A 12,783-nucleotide genomic window follows, 5' to 3' on the forward strand; every position below is an offset into this window, starting at 1 on the left:
TTGTTAGCACCGTACCTGCTTTGCTGACAGGTACTAATCCATCAGTTATGATTTCTTTGATATCCTAAGTCACATTCAAGTGATAGTTGAGAGAGCATGAAAAGAAAAATAAGAGCAGGAAAGTTAGTTTTTCCAGTTACCTAAGTATCTGAAATCAAGCAGCAGTGCTGACCGATGGTCTAGAAATAAAATCCTTGCTCTTTGAACTGAGAAACTAAAACCCAATAGTTAAAAGTTCTCTGCCAGCAAATTCCACTAAACACCAATTTATGTGGCATCATGTTTTCTTTGTTTGGCCAGTTGTAGCAAATTCCACACACCTAAACCTTTTTATAGCAGAGTGTAGTGAATATCTTGTTTTGGAATCACTATTACTATATCACACCTTCACTAACCACAACATTTAGTGGCACACGAAACTGTAAAACACTCTGAACAAAGTGCCCAGGAAGACTGTGCATTTCATTTGTGATATTACCTCCCAAAGTTTGCCACCATTACAGCCAAAACCACCTGTGGCATGTTAGTGTGATAACAGCCTCACGTCAGCTACACCATGACTACATACTTTATACAGAAGAATACAGGACGAGCAGAGATTAGAGCAGAAACAGGGTTTACATTCTTTCTGTTTTTCTCACTTGGCTTTGATTGCTTGGCACTTGTTTGGAGACATATACAAACACTCTGCCCACACAAATGCTCATTATTTCACACATTATAAATACTGATAGTAGCTTGCTGTGAAAGGGCTGTTAGAGCTTTTTTATAATCAGCACTTAAAAGTTTAAAGTTGTCAGTTTAATAATTGATGACTACTAATGTTAAATCGCAGATTATAAGTGTAAGATTATGTTAACCTTATCTCCTACTGTACTCCTAAAAGACACACATATGCTGGAGTACTACTGTAGCTCTGGTAAGAAGGAGTGAGTTGTTTAGCCATTCCTCTGTCTTGGGGGAGGGGGAGAAACCTCTGTGAGAGAGAGAGAGACTTGGTTCTTGTCGTGCTGAGTGTTACTCTGAGCCGTCACAAAAACATTTGGGGTATTTACCTCCCCAAGAACAGCAGTGCTTATTCATCAGGTGGGATGAAATCATACCGTATGACCCCATAATGTCATTTGAATTAGTGTTTATTCTTGCCGAGACACTGACATAAGCAGAATGGCAGACCAGCGCGTGCAAGATGCTGTTGCTGCAGTGTGGTTTCCTGCTCATGCAAATGTAAACAATGAGCCATTTTTAATTAGCAGTTAAGCAATAAAAAGAAACGAAAGATGGTAGGAGAAATCAAGCATTTTAGTCAATAGTTCTAGTTTAAGTAGAGGCTATGATTGGAGACTTAAAGAAAGACAAAACCAAACAATGCCCTTTCATTTTAATTCTAGCAAACATGAATCCAACAGGTATAGTACTTTGAACTAAAAACTATCTTTAAAGCTTAATAAATCTTACAATCAAAGTCTTAAGACCATTTCTTAAATGAAATGAATGAAATAGATGGATGAATGAATGGTTTACAGTAGCCCTATATAGTGTAGGAAGATGGCTCAGCTTTTCATTTAAATCAGTTTAATCATAAATATTGTTGAAAGTTTGGGGACTATAAAACAATGGGTCACAACACATGCATAGACATCAGGCATTCACAAAGGTTCTTGGTCATCATCTATGTTTGTCTACTACATTGTAGCATCCCTTGTTGACTTGGTGATGAATTGCTAATCTTATCATCTTAATCTTTAAGTCTTGAATTTGGTTGGAGTTAACATATTAACAGCACTTTCTATTTCATTTTTTTAAATATATATATATATATATATATATATATGTATGTATGTATGTGTATGTATGACTGAACCATGAATTTACATCCTGAAATATATTCAAATCATTAGGATTATTAAAGGGGAATGTATACTGTAATTTCTGCCTCAGTTTGAAACAGTTTTACTGTTGTGTGATTGGCAGCATGCTCTATGTGTCCTTTACATGAACAGACATACAGCCTCAGCGACAGGAAGAAGGTTTTGAGAGAGGTGTGGAGGAGGTTAGCGAAACGTGTGTCGTCTCTTCTGTTATTCTGTTTTGTTGAGCACTCTGTGTGTGCGTGTGTGTATGTGTGTTTTCTCTCTCTCTGAAAGGTGTGCAACCTGTTGAGATCTTGCAAGCTTTTATTCCTGTTGCAAATAGGCATCCCATATAGGCATCAGTCCCATATTTCCACTTATAGAGCAAATGTTAGTTTGGAATACACTTAATTTTCCACTAAGAGCTCACACCATACTTCCAAGAGGCAACACATTAGCACACAACATGTTTGGTTGGTGGAAACCCACAGAGACTATCCATGGCCATAAATTTGAGTTAACTAGACCACCCACATACACACCATGAACTTAACATCTAATGTTTCTCCATAAATAGATTGTCGTGAACATTTACTCTTTGTATTATAAGTGGGCTTTCAGTTACAATGCTCACAAGAATGGTTAGCTAGCAGTAATCAAGCTGTCAAAGAATATGGTCTAAGAAAAGCATGTGAGGGTGAGTGACCTTTGATTGAGTCGGTGACCCCTGTCCCCATGCTTCTTTTATCCCTAAATTACCTCTATCCAATCTCACAGCCTATAATCAATGAACCTTATTGTGTTATCCCTCTACACAATACTCATAATGGTGTTATGATCCTGATGTAATTGTTGAACTCTAACATTAGAGTTGATTTGCCTGAAATTGTAAGTAGTGAAATGTTAACATGTAATTTCAGTATATTGTTTAGCCCAAATCTTTGCTAAAAGAAAAGTTGAGAAATTATATAGTGAAATCACATATAATCCCTTCATGTGATTGTTGTCAGTGTTGAGTCAATTTCCTTTTGATAGAATATTTCTGCACATCTGGTGAGGATGAATGGCCTTTATGTCAGTATTAGAGCATTTAATAGTATGAATGTAGTGCACAGTACTGCAGGGCCAACATTAAAATGCAATGAAAGTGTCGGGGAAGGTTCTTCATTGTTACGTTTCCATTTTTGTCTGTATTCAGCTGCAAAAGACAGTTTGGTTAATAGTTTTAATCAGCATGAAAAAGGAGTCCTCTGCACACAGTCTAGCTGCTGTCCCCCTCCCATCCCCCCGCTCTCCTGCATACTCTGCATTCCTTCTGAACAAATGTTCACTTGTAGCTATAGTGCCTTCAATAGACTACTGGAAGGTGCGAAGCACATTAATGATAAAAACCTTGCAAAATAAATACACTTTAAATTTGAGGCCACGGTAACTATTCATAAAGTACATAGCAAAGCTTGTCATGAAATTGCAGTTATAATAAAAAAGGAAGAATAATAACCTGCTTCCAAGGGAGTAAAGAAGTATTTCGCTGAATGAATGTCACATGTTGGGCAACAAGCTTGATAGCATTTCATATCTTTTCTTTTGCTTTTAGAATTTCACACTAAAATATCTGTTTTAGTTTTTTGTTTCTTGATTTTTCTTTCTTTCTTTTTTTCCCTCAAAATGTTGAAATTGGTGACGGAGCTCACTACTTTGTCCTTCGTCAAGCCAAAACAATTTTAGGAATGTGTGTTTAGAAGTATCCATTGTAAGTTCGGGATATTGGGGCTTAACGGGATGAGGCTTTAATTTTAAATGTCTCTTATGACAACAGCAGATATGCATCGGAACAGGATACAAAATATTATTTCCTTACAGTTTTCTTTGCTCAAGAGAGTCTGTATTTCTTATTTTATTGTTTTAGCCTCAGGTGCAGAAGAATTTCACACCAGTACCTACCCAGTTGCACATCATGGTAGATTAGACATCTTAAATCATGAGCCTAACCATGAGTTTAAGAGCTTATTTAGTCATTGTATGGTTTTCATTGTACAGTGAGTTTGTCCAAAGATAAACTAAAGATGATGTTCTTCACACAATCTAGTTCTTTTTAAGAGGATTTAAATGTCTTTAAATGAGGAAGAACTGAACAGAACATAGGCCTGTGAGTCAGCTAGACTCATAAGCCCATGTTCAGCTATTAAAACTGTTGGTGTCATCATGACACTCTGATAAGATCTGGCTGTACTCCAGTTAAGCTGCATTGTTCTGTGCCTCACTGTACCAGCCTGTAACTGTGTTGTTGTCTAAAGGAGCAAATGTTCACTGTTGTGCATGACTTGTTTAACTTGATGCAGACCGTTAGAAGCAGTTAGAAGGAGTTTTTTTTCTTGATTTTTTTTCTGCTCAAAATGTTTTTTCTTGAGGTTAAAAAAAGGTTAAAACTTGGTCAGTGGCTCTCAGAAATGTTCTGTCTTTATCACTGAGCAGGGTCATTTGTTTTACATCTATACCTTTATTTTTTATTTATTTAGTGATTATAAAGCCACTGTGGGGGAAAAAAACAGCAATAGCTTCCACAAATATCCTTTTTCCCTCACTCATACACACACACGTAAGTGCTCCTGTGCCAACTGAAGTGGCCACTTGCAGGTGGCGCCTTCAATTGAGAGAAAAGCTGAAATTTACCACATAATGGTTTAATGGCCTGCTGCTCTTAGTAGAAAGAAAGGCTAGAATTGTTGGGCAGTAACTTTCCCCTGTGATGCTGAAGGATGTTTTTGTGCAAGCTTGTGGTTGGGGTGTGTTTCCTGGGGTGGGATTTATGGTTATGGGCTGTGGATGTTTGTGTAGGACAGTGGTCATGGAGAGTGCTAGATTAGGCACTGGAGCTCCTGCTAGCAGGGGATGTTACTGCTGCTGATTGGGTCAGACTCTTGAAATTTACAGCTGTGGGACAGGAGACAGACTTGCAGCAGTGAATGAGCCAAGGCCAAACTATAAAGGGTTTTTTTTGTTTTGTTTTTTGTAGAGGAACAAAACCATCTACTGTATGTTGTTTTTCCCCAGCTCTGACTTTAGGAAGACAACAAAAACTTTGTGCCTGTCCCCACAAGTTCTTAGTCTATTCGTTTTACATGTCTAAAAGCATCAGTCATTTCTCTTGCCCAAGACAACAGTTTCTACAAACATTTATCAAACAGTGTTATTTAGCCAAGTAGGTGGAGATTAATTCTCACTTCTGTACTACCAAGTTCTCTAGGTGAGGTCATCACATACCTGTGCCACAAACCTCTGTAACAGTGCCAGGCATTCATCGTTCTTGTGATCATAACAATAGCCTTGAAGATGACACTATTAGTTCATTAACTGGCTTGAATCATTCTTCAGACAATAAATAAATGAATAAATAAATATTTCAAATTCAAGCATTTGCTGCACTTCTCTAAAAATCATCATCATGGATTTGGGATTTTGGACAGTTCGAAAATGTCACTTTATGCTCTTAGAAATTATGCTTGGCATTTTCCTTAGAGTTTTATAAACATGAATAAGGGTGCAAATAACAAAAATTAACAATAATAATAATAATGATAATAATAAGAATAATAAGAATAATTCAAGTCTCTAATCAGAGAAATTCAAGAATACATGTAATGAAGTGATGCCCAGACCTTACTCAGTGTAGTCCGAGAGCAGGTAGATGTTTATGGGCTGCCCACTGTTTACTGTCTTTGTTAAGTCTGGGGCTCACTTTGTCTCCAAACAAGGCATGGGAAAGAAAGAGCAGCACCCAGCAATGCTGTGTTTGTTTAGGCAGAAGGGGAAATTAGTGTTTAGAGACGGGATCCTGACAAAACAATTCCACCTATTCCATATCAAGTTGCAGGCAGCTCAGTAATACCAGCAGAGTATGATACAGTGATGTTTTCTGGCTTAACAGTTTGCTGTTGAAGACATTTGTGTATAATCTCTGCTTGGCTTATTTATTTCTATCTGTGGGAAACATGGAAACAAACAAGTGGCCATTGGAGGGGGAGTATTTGGGTTGATGGCTGATTCACCAATCAGAACAGTGTGTCATCAACCTGGTATGTGGCACACAGATATACATCTGAAACTAAATCTGAAAATCATCCGCTGCAGTGCGGTGTGAACGTGTCACCTTTCCTTCTTGAAGAAAAGAACGAAAGGTCTTGGTAAAGCCCTGCAGCTGTTTCCCAAAGCAGCGCTGTGCCACCAGAGATCCTGAGGCTTGTTTCATGTCGAGCAGATCGCGTGTCCAGACAGGCCAGTTGAAAGCTTGTTGTTATCAGTGGGGGGAGCAGAGGCTGTAACCTCTGTCAGGCCACCTGAAGATTTGGATTAGATTGGTCTCTGCAACCACTACACTCACAATGAGCTTTATTAGACACAATGGGTACCCACCTCCCAAACACACACACATGCACGCGTGCACAGACACACACACAATAATCTGCGAGGCAACATTAATTTAAAGGCCCAACGTTTGAGCTGCTGTATGACGTTAAAGTTAAGTCACCACAGACCTGCTTAGACATTGTACTCCGGAGCACATGTTTTGAGTATTTAGGAATATAATGGAATTATATATGTGGGTGTTTGCAACACACTGCATAGAGATTTGACAGCAGAGAAGCGGATTATTCTGAATGAGTGGTTTGAGAACTTTTTATTGCCCTTCTTTTCCTGGTCACTAGTTTTAGATTAATTCCTTTACCACTTTTCACTCTACACCCATTGCATTTTTCAACCATGTTATTTAGAATCGATTAGATGAAAAAAGGCTGCAGATGTTAAAGGACTTTCAGATTAAGTCCAATAATATGGTCTTGTTTTCACAGCATAATGGACACTGAGGAAAATCTTTATCTTTACTAAGAAACAATAACAGCTATTGGTTTGGCTTTTTATTTGTTTCAAGTTCGTTTGAATATTATTTAACCATCCAAGTGGCCAATACATTTAGAACTAATTCTAGAAGCATGTCTACCCAATATGCCATGATGTTATAGAGCTTAATTAATTTATTAGCGGTTTATGACATTTTAAAAGCAACAGTACCAGCTATTTCATGGTTGCAGTCTTAATTATGCATATGTATCTGCATTTTCCTCTGTTTAAATATATTTTCCTAAAAGAGAATGAGATCTTGATCTTGTAGGAAGTAAATGAAGTAGACTAAGCCTTAAGTGTGGTTGGGACAACACCAGCTCATCCCACCACTGTAAAGAAAGACAGGGGAGGTTTGAGAATCACTGAGGTAGGTAGGGGGTCTTCCTTTAAACAATGTGGCCTGGCTGTATGCCTCAACCCTGTCATCTCTACCAGAACAATGGAGTGGCCCCCACAATCACCAGCGAATTTCCAGTAAGCTTTTTGATGCCATTGTTGTGACAAAGCCACTCATCCACTGCTTTTTTTTGCTAATCAGCTTTCTGACTTGTCTCATGCTGCACTAAGCAAAGATACTCTCATACAATTTAAAAAAATAAAAAAAGAAGCAACAATGGTAAACACTGACCTTGCTTTGGCAGCTTTATTCATGTTCCTAACGTTGAAAAGTCTTTTTGGTTATATTTTTATTTGCATTTTTTGGGTGGAAATTAGCTGTGGGCCCAGACTATACTGGCAGAAAAAAGGAAAAGTATGTGTAGCTTGGTCAGAAAATAGTTTAAGTATTTTTGCACAGATGGAATAGTATAATGTCTGATATTTTTATATGCAGATTTTTTTTCACAAACCCTTGACTGAAATGTGGAAACTGTTTTTGCTTGCCTATTTATATTCCAGCAAAACAATCCAGCAGGTTTCGCAGGTGTGGTGCAAAATGTTGTTTCAGTGGATTTATGAAACTCTTCTCTCATCAGTGTAGATGCTGTCTTTATTTGTTCATGCTCGCTGGCAATATGTTTATCATTAATTGAGATTGCTGGCTGCTATTTATACATTTGTGCCATTCCAGTGCAGTGTTTTAGCTCTGCACAGTGCCACATGTCTGACAGCAGGCAGTGCAGCAGTAAACAAAGGATGAAAAAATGCCTTTTTTGGCTTCAAGTATCATCTTGTAGATTAGCTCAGGACATTTGTCCTTGCTGCCACAACATCATGCTTATTGTTATTTCCTCACAATTTCTGCCCCCTATAGTGGTCTGAAGAATAGATTAGTCTAATTAAATTATTTTCTTTTCAGAGGAAAAGGAAATGGGTGATTCTCATCTACACTACTGCTGTGATACTGTAACAGAACCTTCAGTCATGCTCCACTAGTGTCATGCTAAGCAAAACAATTCTCAGGTGTGCATCTCATTAGGACTGGCTCTTATATGCTAATATATGACTCACACATGCCTTTGATAAGAAAATCTTCAAAAGCCAGTGAGCTAGCCACTCAATCCCTGAAGGGGGTTGGGGGTTTGGGGGTGGTTAAAAGGAAGGAAAGGGTGCTTAATGAAGACCTATCTTCAATAGGTGGACTTCAAAGTCTGTGTTGCAAGGTCAGGGCCTTGCACCTTGGGGGAAATGACCAAGTGAACCACCTGCTGTAATGGACACCTTTTTGTTAATCCTTGGGTGGAACCTTTGGACAGGGTATGAGGGGCAAGATGGACCATGTTAAGCCATTTATATTTTGTGAATGATAAAAAAAACAGGTCTTGTTGTTACTAACCTAACCTTGCCATTCTTCTTCCTTAGTCTCTTTGAATTTCTTTTAATTAAATTCAATGTCTGTTTTTCTAGTCATTAGTTAAATGTCACAGATGGTGAGATGTCAAAATTTCAAATGGTCCTTTTTACATTTTTTACACCAGCCAGTTGGATTGGTGTGTGTGTGTTTAAAAAAGAGTAGGAAGTGCAACAAAACCACTCCCAGACTTTCTTTTTCACTCCCTCTCTAATTCCTTTTAAATTTCCAATAAATTTTGTCTCGCCTCACCCTCCTGACTGCTAGTGTAGCTTTGATGAAGAACAGATGAGTTTCTTTTCTCAGCCGGTGCCCCTGCTTCTTCCAAAACAGTGAGTTAAAGATGAATTCACCTATTGTGTGGTGAAGCTTACAGGGCTTCTGGTGATTAGGTTGGATCAGAGCAGGACTCCTCTCCTGTTGTTGCTGTGTTGTGTGCATAGGTTCTTTGTGTCACATGATTTATTGTTTTTCATGCTGACTTCTATTTTTCCCAAAGTGCTCAGCTGTCTGTTAAAACCCTGTCTACGACCACTTGGAATGATGTAGAAATGAAAAAAATCAGAGCAGCTATGGAATTAGAAAGAAGACAATCTGCAGGTAGAAAAATTCTTGGTTAGATACGCAAAACTGTTCTTCGGCTTTGCGTGGTTTTACAGGAAAGAGATACCTTTCATAGCAGTGATACACTGATGCAGTGTGATAACATAAAGAAAAGAAAGTACAGGAGTAATCAGATTGCATTTTGCACATTTTTTCATGTCGTCATCTTGGGTAACTTTACTGGCATTCAAAATATCTTGCAGAATCCCCCTTAAACATTCTATGTTGCTAACACTGTGTAGAAATTTCATTTCTACATCCTTGTCCACAGAAAGAGCCCTATGACTTGTATTCATTTTACAGATTGTATGGAGCACAAAGTCCTTCCCAGTACTGTTGCACTAACCATTCCTAATAACTAATAACTAATAATAAATATTAGATTTACCTGTCCATCAGGACTGAAATAATGACAGAAACTATAGATGGATTTTTGGCTCACTTCTGACTACAAAAACACACAAAAAACACGTCATCATTTCAGGATTCATCATCTCTCCATGTATATGAATATTAAAGTTGTGACTGAGACAGATTAACCTGTTTACAACATGCACCTCTTCCGTTGTACGTGTTGTCACTCTGCCTGGAGGAAGCAGAAAACAGCTTGCATCACAGCAGTTTCATGCAACCGAGATCATTGCTGTCACAACCACAAGCTTCTGTTTTCCACCTTTAAACTGGTAGAGACACAGCTATAGACACTGATTAAAAAAAAGTTACACAACGTACAGTTATGTGAAAAAGAAAGCACACCTTCTAAGGTTTTATACGTCAGGACATAATAAAAAAAATCTAGTCCTTATCACCCTCAATAAATACAACATCAGATGAACAACAACACAACCCATATTTGCAAAACAAATTGTTTATGCATAGTTTTATTTGTACCATAGGTATCATATAAAAAAGTTATTCTCAGATACTAAAAATTGTTATCAGATTAGATATTCATTTACAACAGTATAGATAAAAAACAGTCCCATCTTTGCCTCCTCCAGCTGACACACAGCTTTACCCAGCATGAGCAGACAGAAATAAAGCCCTTTCCCGTAACTTGCAGCTGAGCACATGAATACTGGGCAAAGCATCTCAAAGTTCCTGTTTTGACAGCATCCAAGTATTAAGCAGTTATCTTAAATGGTAATCTGACCAGTGCACACCTTAACATTAGACATTTAACTATTAGCAGTTATCAGATTGCCACATTAGTTGTAGGTTATAAGTAAGATAGCAGGTAGCAGCTGTGGCGAATTAACAAAACAATGGCATTAGTGGTGGCACTAAGTAGCACTTCCTCTCTGGCAGTTCCATCCTTTGTCTAGTATATCCACTAACCTTCTATTGCACATTTCCAACCCATCTCAACCTTATTCCACTTATTTTGTCTTAAAAAAGCTCAACCTGACCTGTCACACTGATATACACATTTTTAATCTTGCCCCTCCTTTTTACTCCTAACTAAAATCCCAGCATTTATTTAACTCTGCCACCTCCAGCTCAGCGTCATATCTTTTTGTCAATACCATAGTGTCCAAACCATACATCATACCAGCTCTCACCTTCTTGTATACTCTTCAGGCTTGCGTCACTCTCTTCTTTATCTCTCTTGTGGATGGTTGACCGCAGGTATTTAAACTCATCTACCTTCACTGTCTCTAGTTCTTGCATCTTTGCCTTTCCACCTGCCTCCCTCTCATTTACACACTATCTATTCTGTCCTGGTTCTACAGACTTTCATCCTGTGTCTCCCAGTGTATAGCACCCATTGTAGTCCACAGATACCATGGAGACTCCAAACTGACCTCATTTTTCAGCATCGCCTTTGCAAACAAGAAGGACGTCAAAGCGAATCTATGATATCATCACACCCTCACTTTGAATCCATCTGTCACTGCTACCAAACACCTCACTGCTGTCTTGCTGTCCTAATATGTGTCCTACATGACCTTGACATGCTTCTCTGACATGCTTCCCTTCTGATTTTATCTATATTTCTCCCCACAACACTCTCAAAGCAAACATCACATTTGTATTGCTGTTTCTCAGCATGAAGCTATGCTGCTGCTCAATAATCACTTCTCTCCTACTCATCTGCATAACTCCACAGGCATGTTATCTGGGCCAACCAGTTTTCCACTTTTCATCGTCTTCATAGCTACCTTTACTTCCTCCTTGCTAATCCTCTGCACCTCCTGATTGACTAACTGTCCCTCTTTCTCTCATTTTAATCATCATCATGACTTCTTCAAATCTTCTGATCACATTCTTCACTTGTCAGTAAATTTCCATCTCTCTATTAATCATCTATCTATTCTATCTATTAATCCAGCTCTGCGTTTCAGTCTCTCTGCCTCACTAATTGATAAAAGTCATTTTCTCCTTCCGTGTCCAGCTTTACATATAATTCGCTATAAGCCCTTTGCTTTGCCACACCTAGGCTCCCAGTACTCCTGTCTGCTTTTGCCATAAACTTGACTTTCACACTATTTCTTTGCATTCCTTTGAATATTTTCCTTCCCTTCCACATTCCACCACCCAGTTTTCTGTCTTTCCTTAAGAAATCCAGAGGATACACAAGATACCTTTGTGGTCGTTTCCCTCACCATTTCAGCGGTCCTTTCCCAGTCATCTGGTAACTCCTCCCTACCACACAGAGCCTGTATCAACTCCTTCCCTGGACTCTGGAAAACATTCTTCCTTCTTCGGATTCCTCCATTTAATCCTTGCTTCTGCTTTCATTCCTTCTCCTTGATTTCTATCTTACTAAATCTATTGATCAGGAAAAAAAAATTACACCAGTATTGTAATCTTTCTTTTAAAAGCTTCTTTAAAAGCTTCTTTTTATTTTTTCATTAAAATTTTCCCTATAGTATTGAAAATGGCATCATAGCAACACTACTTTGTACATAGAGGAGTTCATGGTCAGATCAGTCCTTGCAAAACAAGCCCCTCCACTACCATGCTTGACAGTTAGTATGGGGCGTTTGTGTTGATATGCTGTGGTTGGTTTCTGCTGAACATTGCGGTATGGTCTCATCTGTCCAAAGGAAATCGTTCCAGAAAGCTTGTGGTTTTGTTCAGATGCAACTTTGCATTCGTGAGCGGTGCTGCCATATTCTTTTTAGAGTGAAGAGGCTTCCGCCTGTCAACTCTTCCAAACAGGTCATACTTGTTCAGTCTTTTTCTAATTGTGCTGTGATGAATTTAATATGCTAACTGAGGCCTGTAGAGTCTAAGATGTAGCTTTTGGGTTTTTATGCAGTTTTTCAGAACATGACGGACTCTTCATAGTTTCCAAAAATATTTTAAAAATATTTGTGAAGTATTGTTTGTGACACTGACAAAGGAATGCCAAGAATTAACGTGACATAACTAACTTTAAAATGCAGTGTAATGGTGCTCATTTTGACTAATAGATGAAAATGTGTGATTCGTCTTGTTATGTTCTCAATACTTTCATGTGTTCTCCTTTTTTTTCCCTCAGAGAATTTGGAAGGTCTTCAGGAGGTGGTGCAGCAACGTTTGGCGGAATTAGTTCGCATCCTCAAAATTGTCATTGGCAAACACCAGACGCTCAACTCTTCTGACATTCTGGGAGCAGCTGGCACAGTTATTGCTAAGGTCAAAGGTGAG

The 12,783-nt window shown here is 38.4% G+C and overlaps 1 protein-coding gene across 1 annotated transcript in view; it reads left to right on the top strand.

Moving 5' to 3' along the window:
• The window catches only part of arhgap29b (Rho GTPase activating protein 29b), a 31,200-nt gene that overhangs the window by 1,343 nt on the left and 17,074 nt on the right, over window positions 1-12,783 (top strand). The window contains exon 3 of the mRNA XM_005924627.3: window positions 12,635-12,778. Within this exon, the coding sequence (XP_005924689.1) occupies window positions 12,635-12,778 (144 nt within the window). The remainder of the gene's footprint in view (window positions 1-12,634; window positions 12,779-12,783) is intronic.

This window comes from Haplochromis burtoni, unplaced genomic scaffold, assembly GCF_018398535.1.
Source record: "Haplochromis burtoni strain Fernald_Lab_line unplaced genomic scaffold, NCSU_Asbu1 Contig_78, whole genome shotgun sequence".
Taxonomy (NCBI): Eukaryota; Metazoa; Chordata; class Actinopteri; order Cichliformes; family Cichlidae; genus Haplochromis; species Haplochromis burtoni.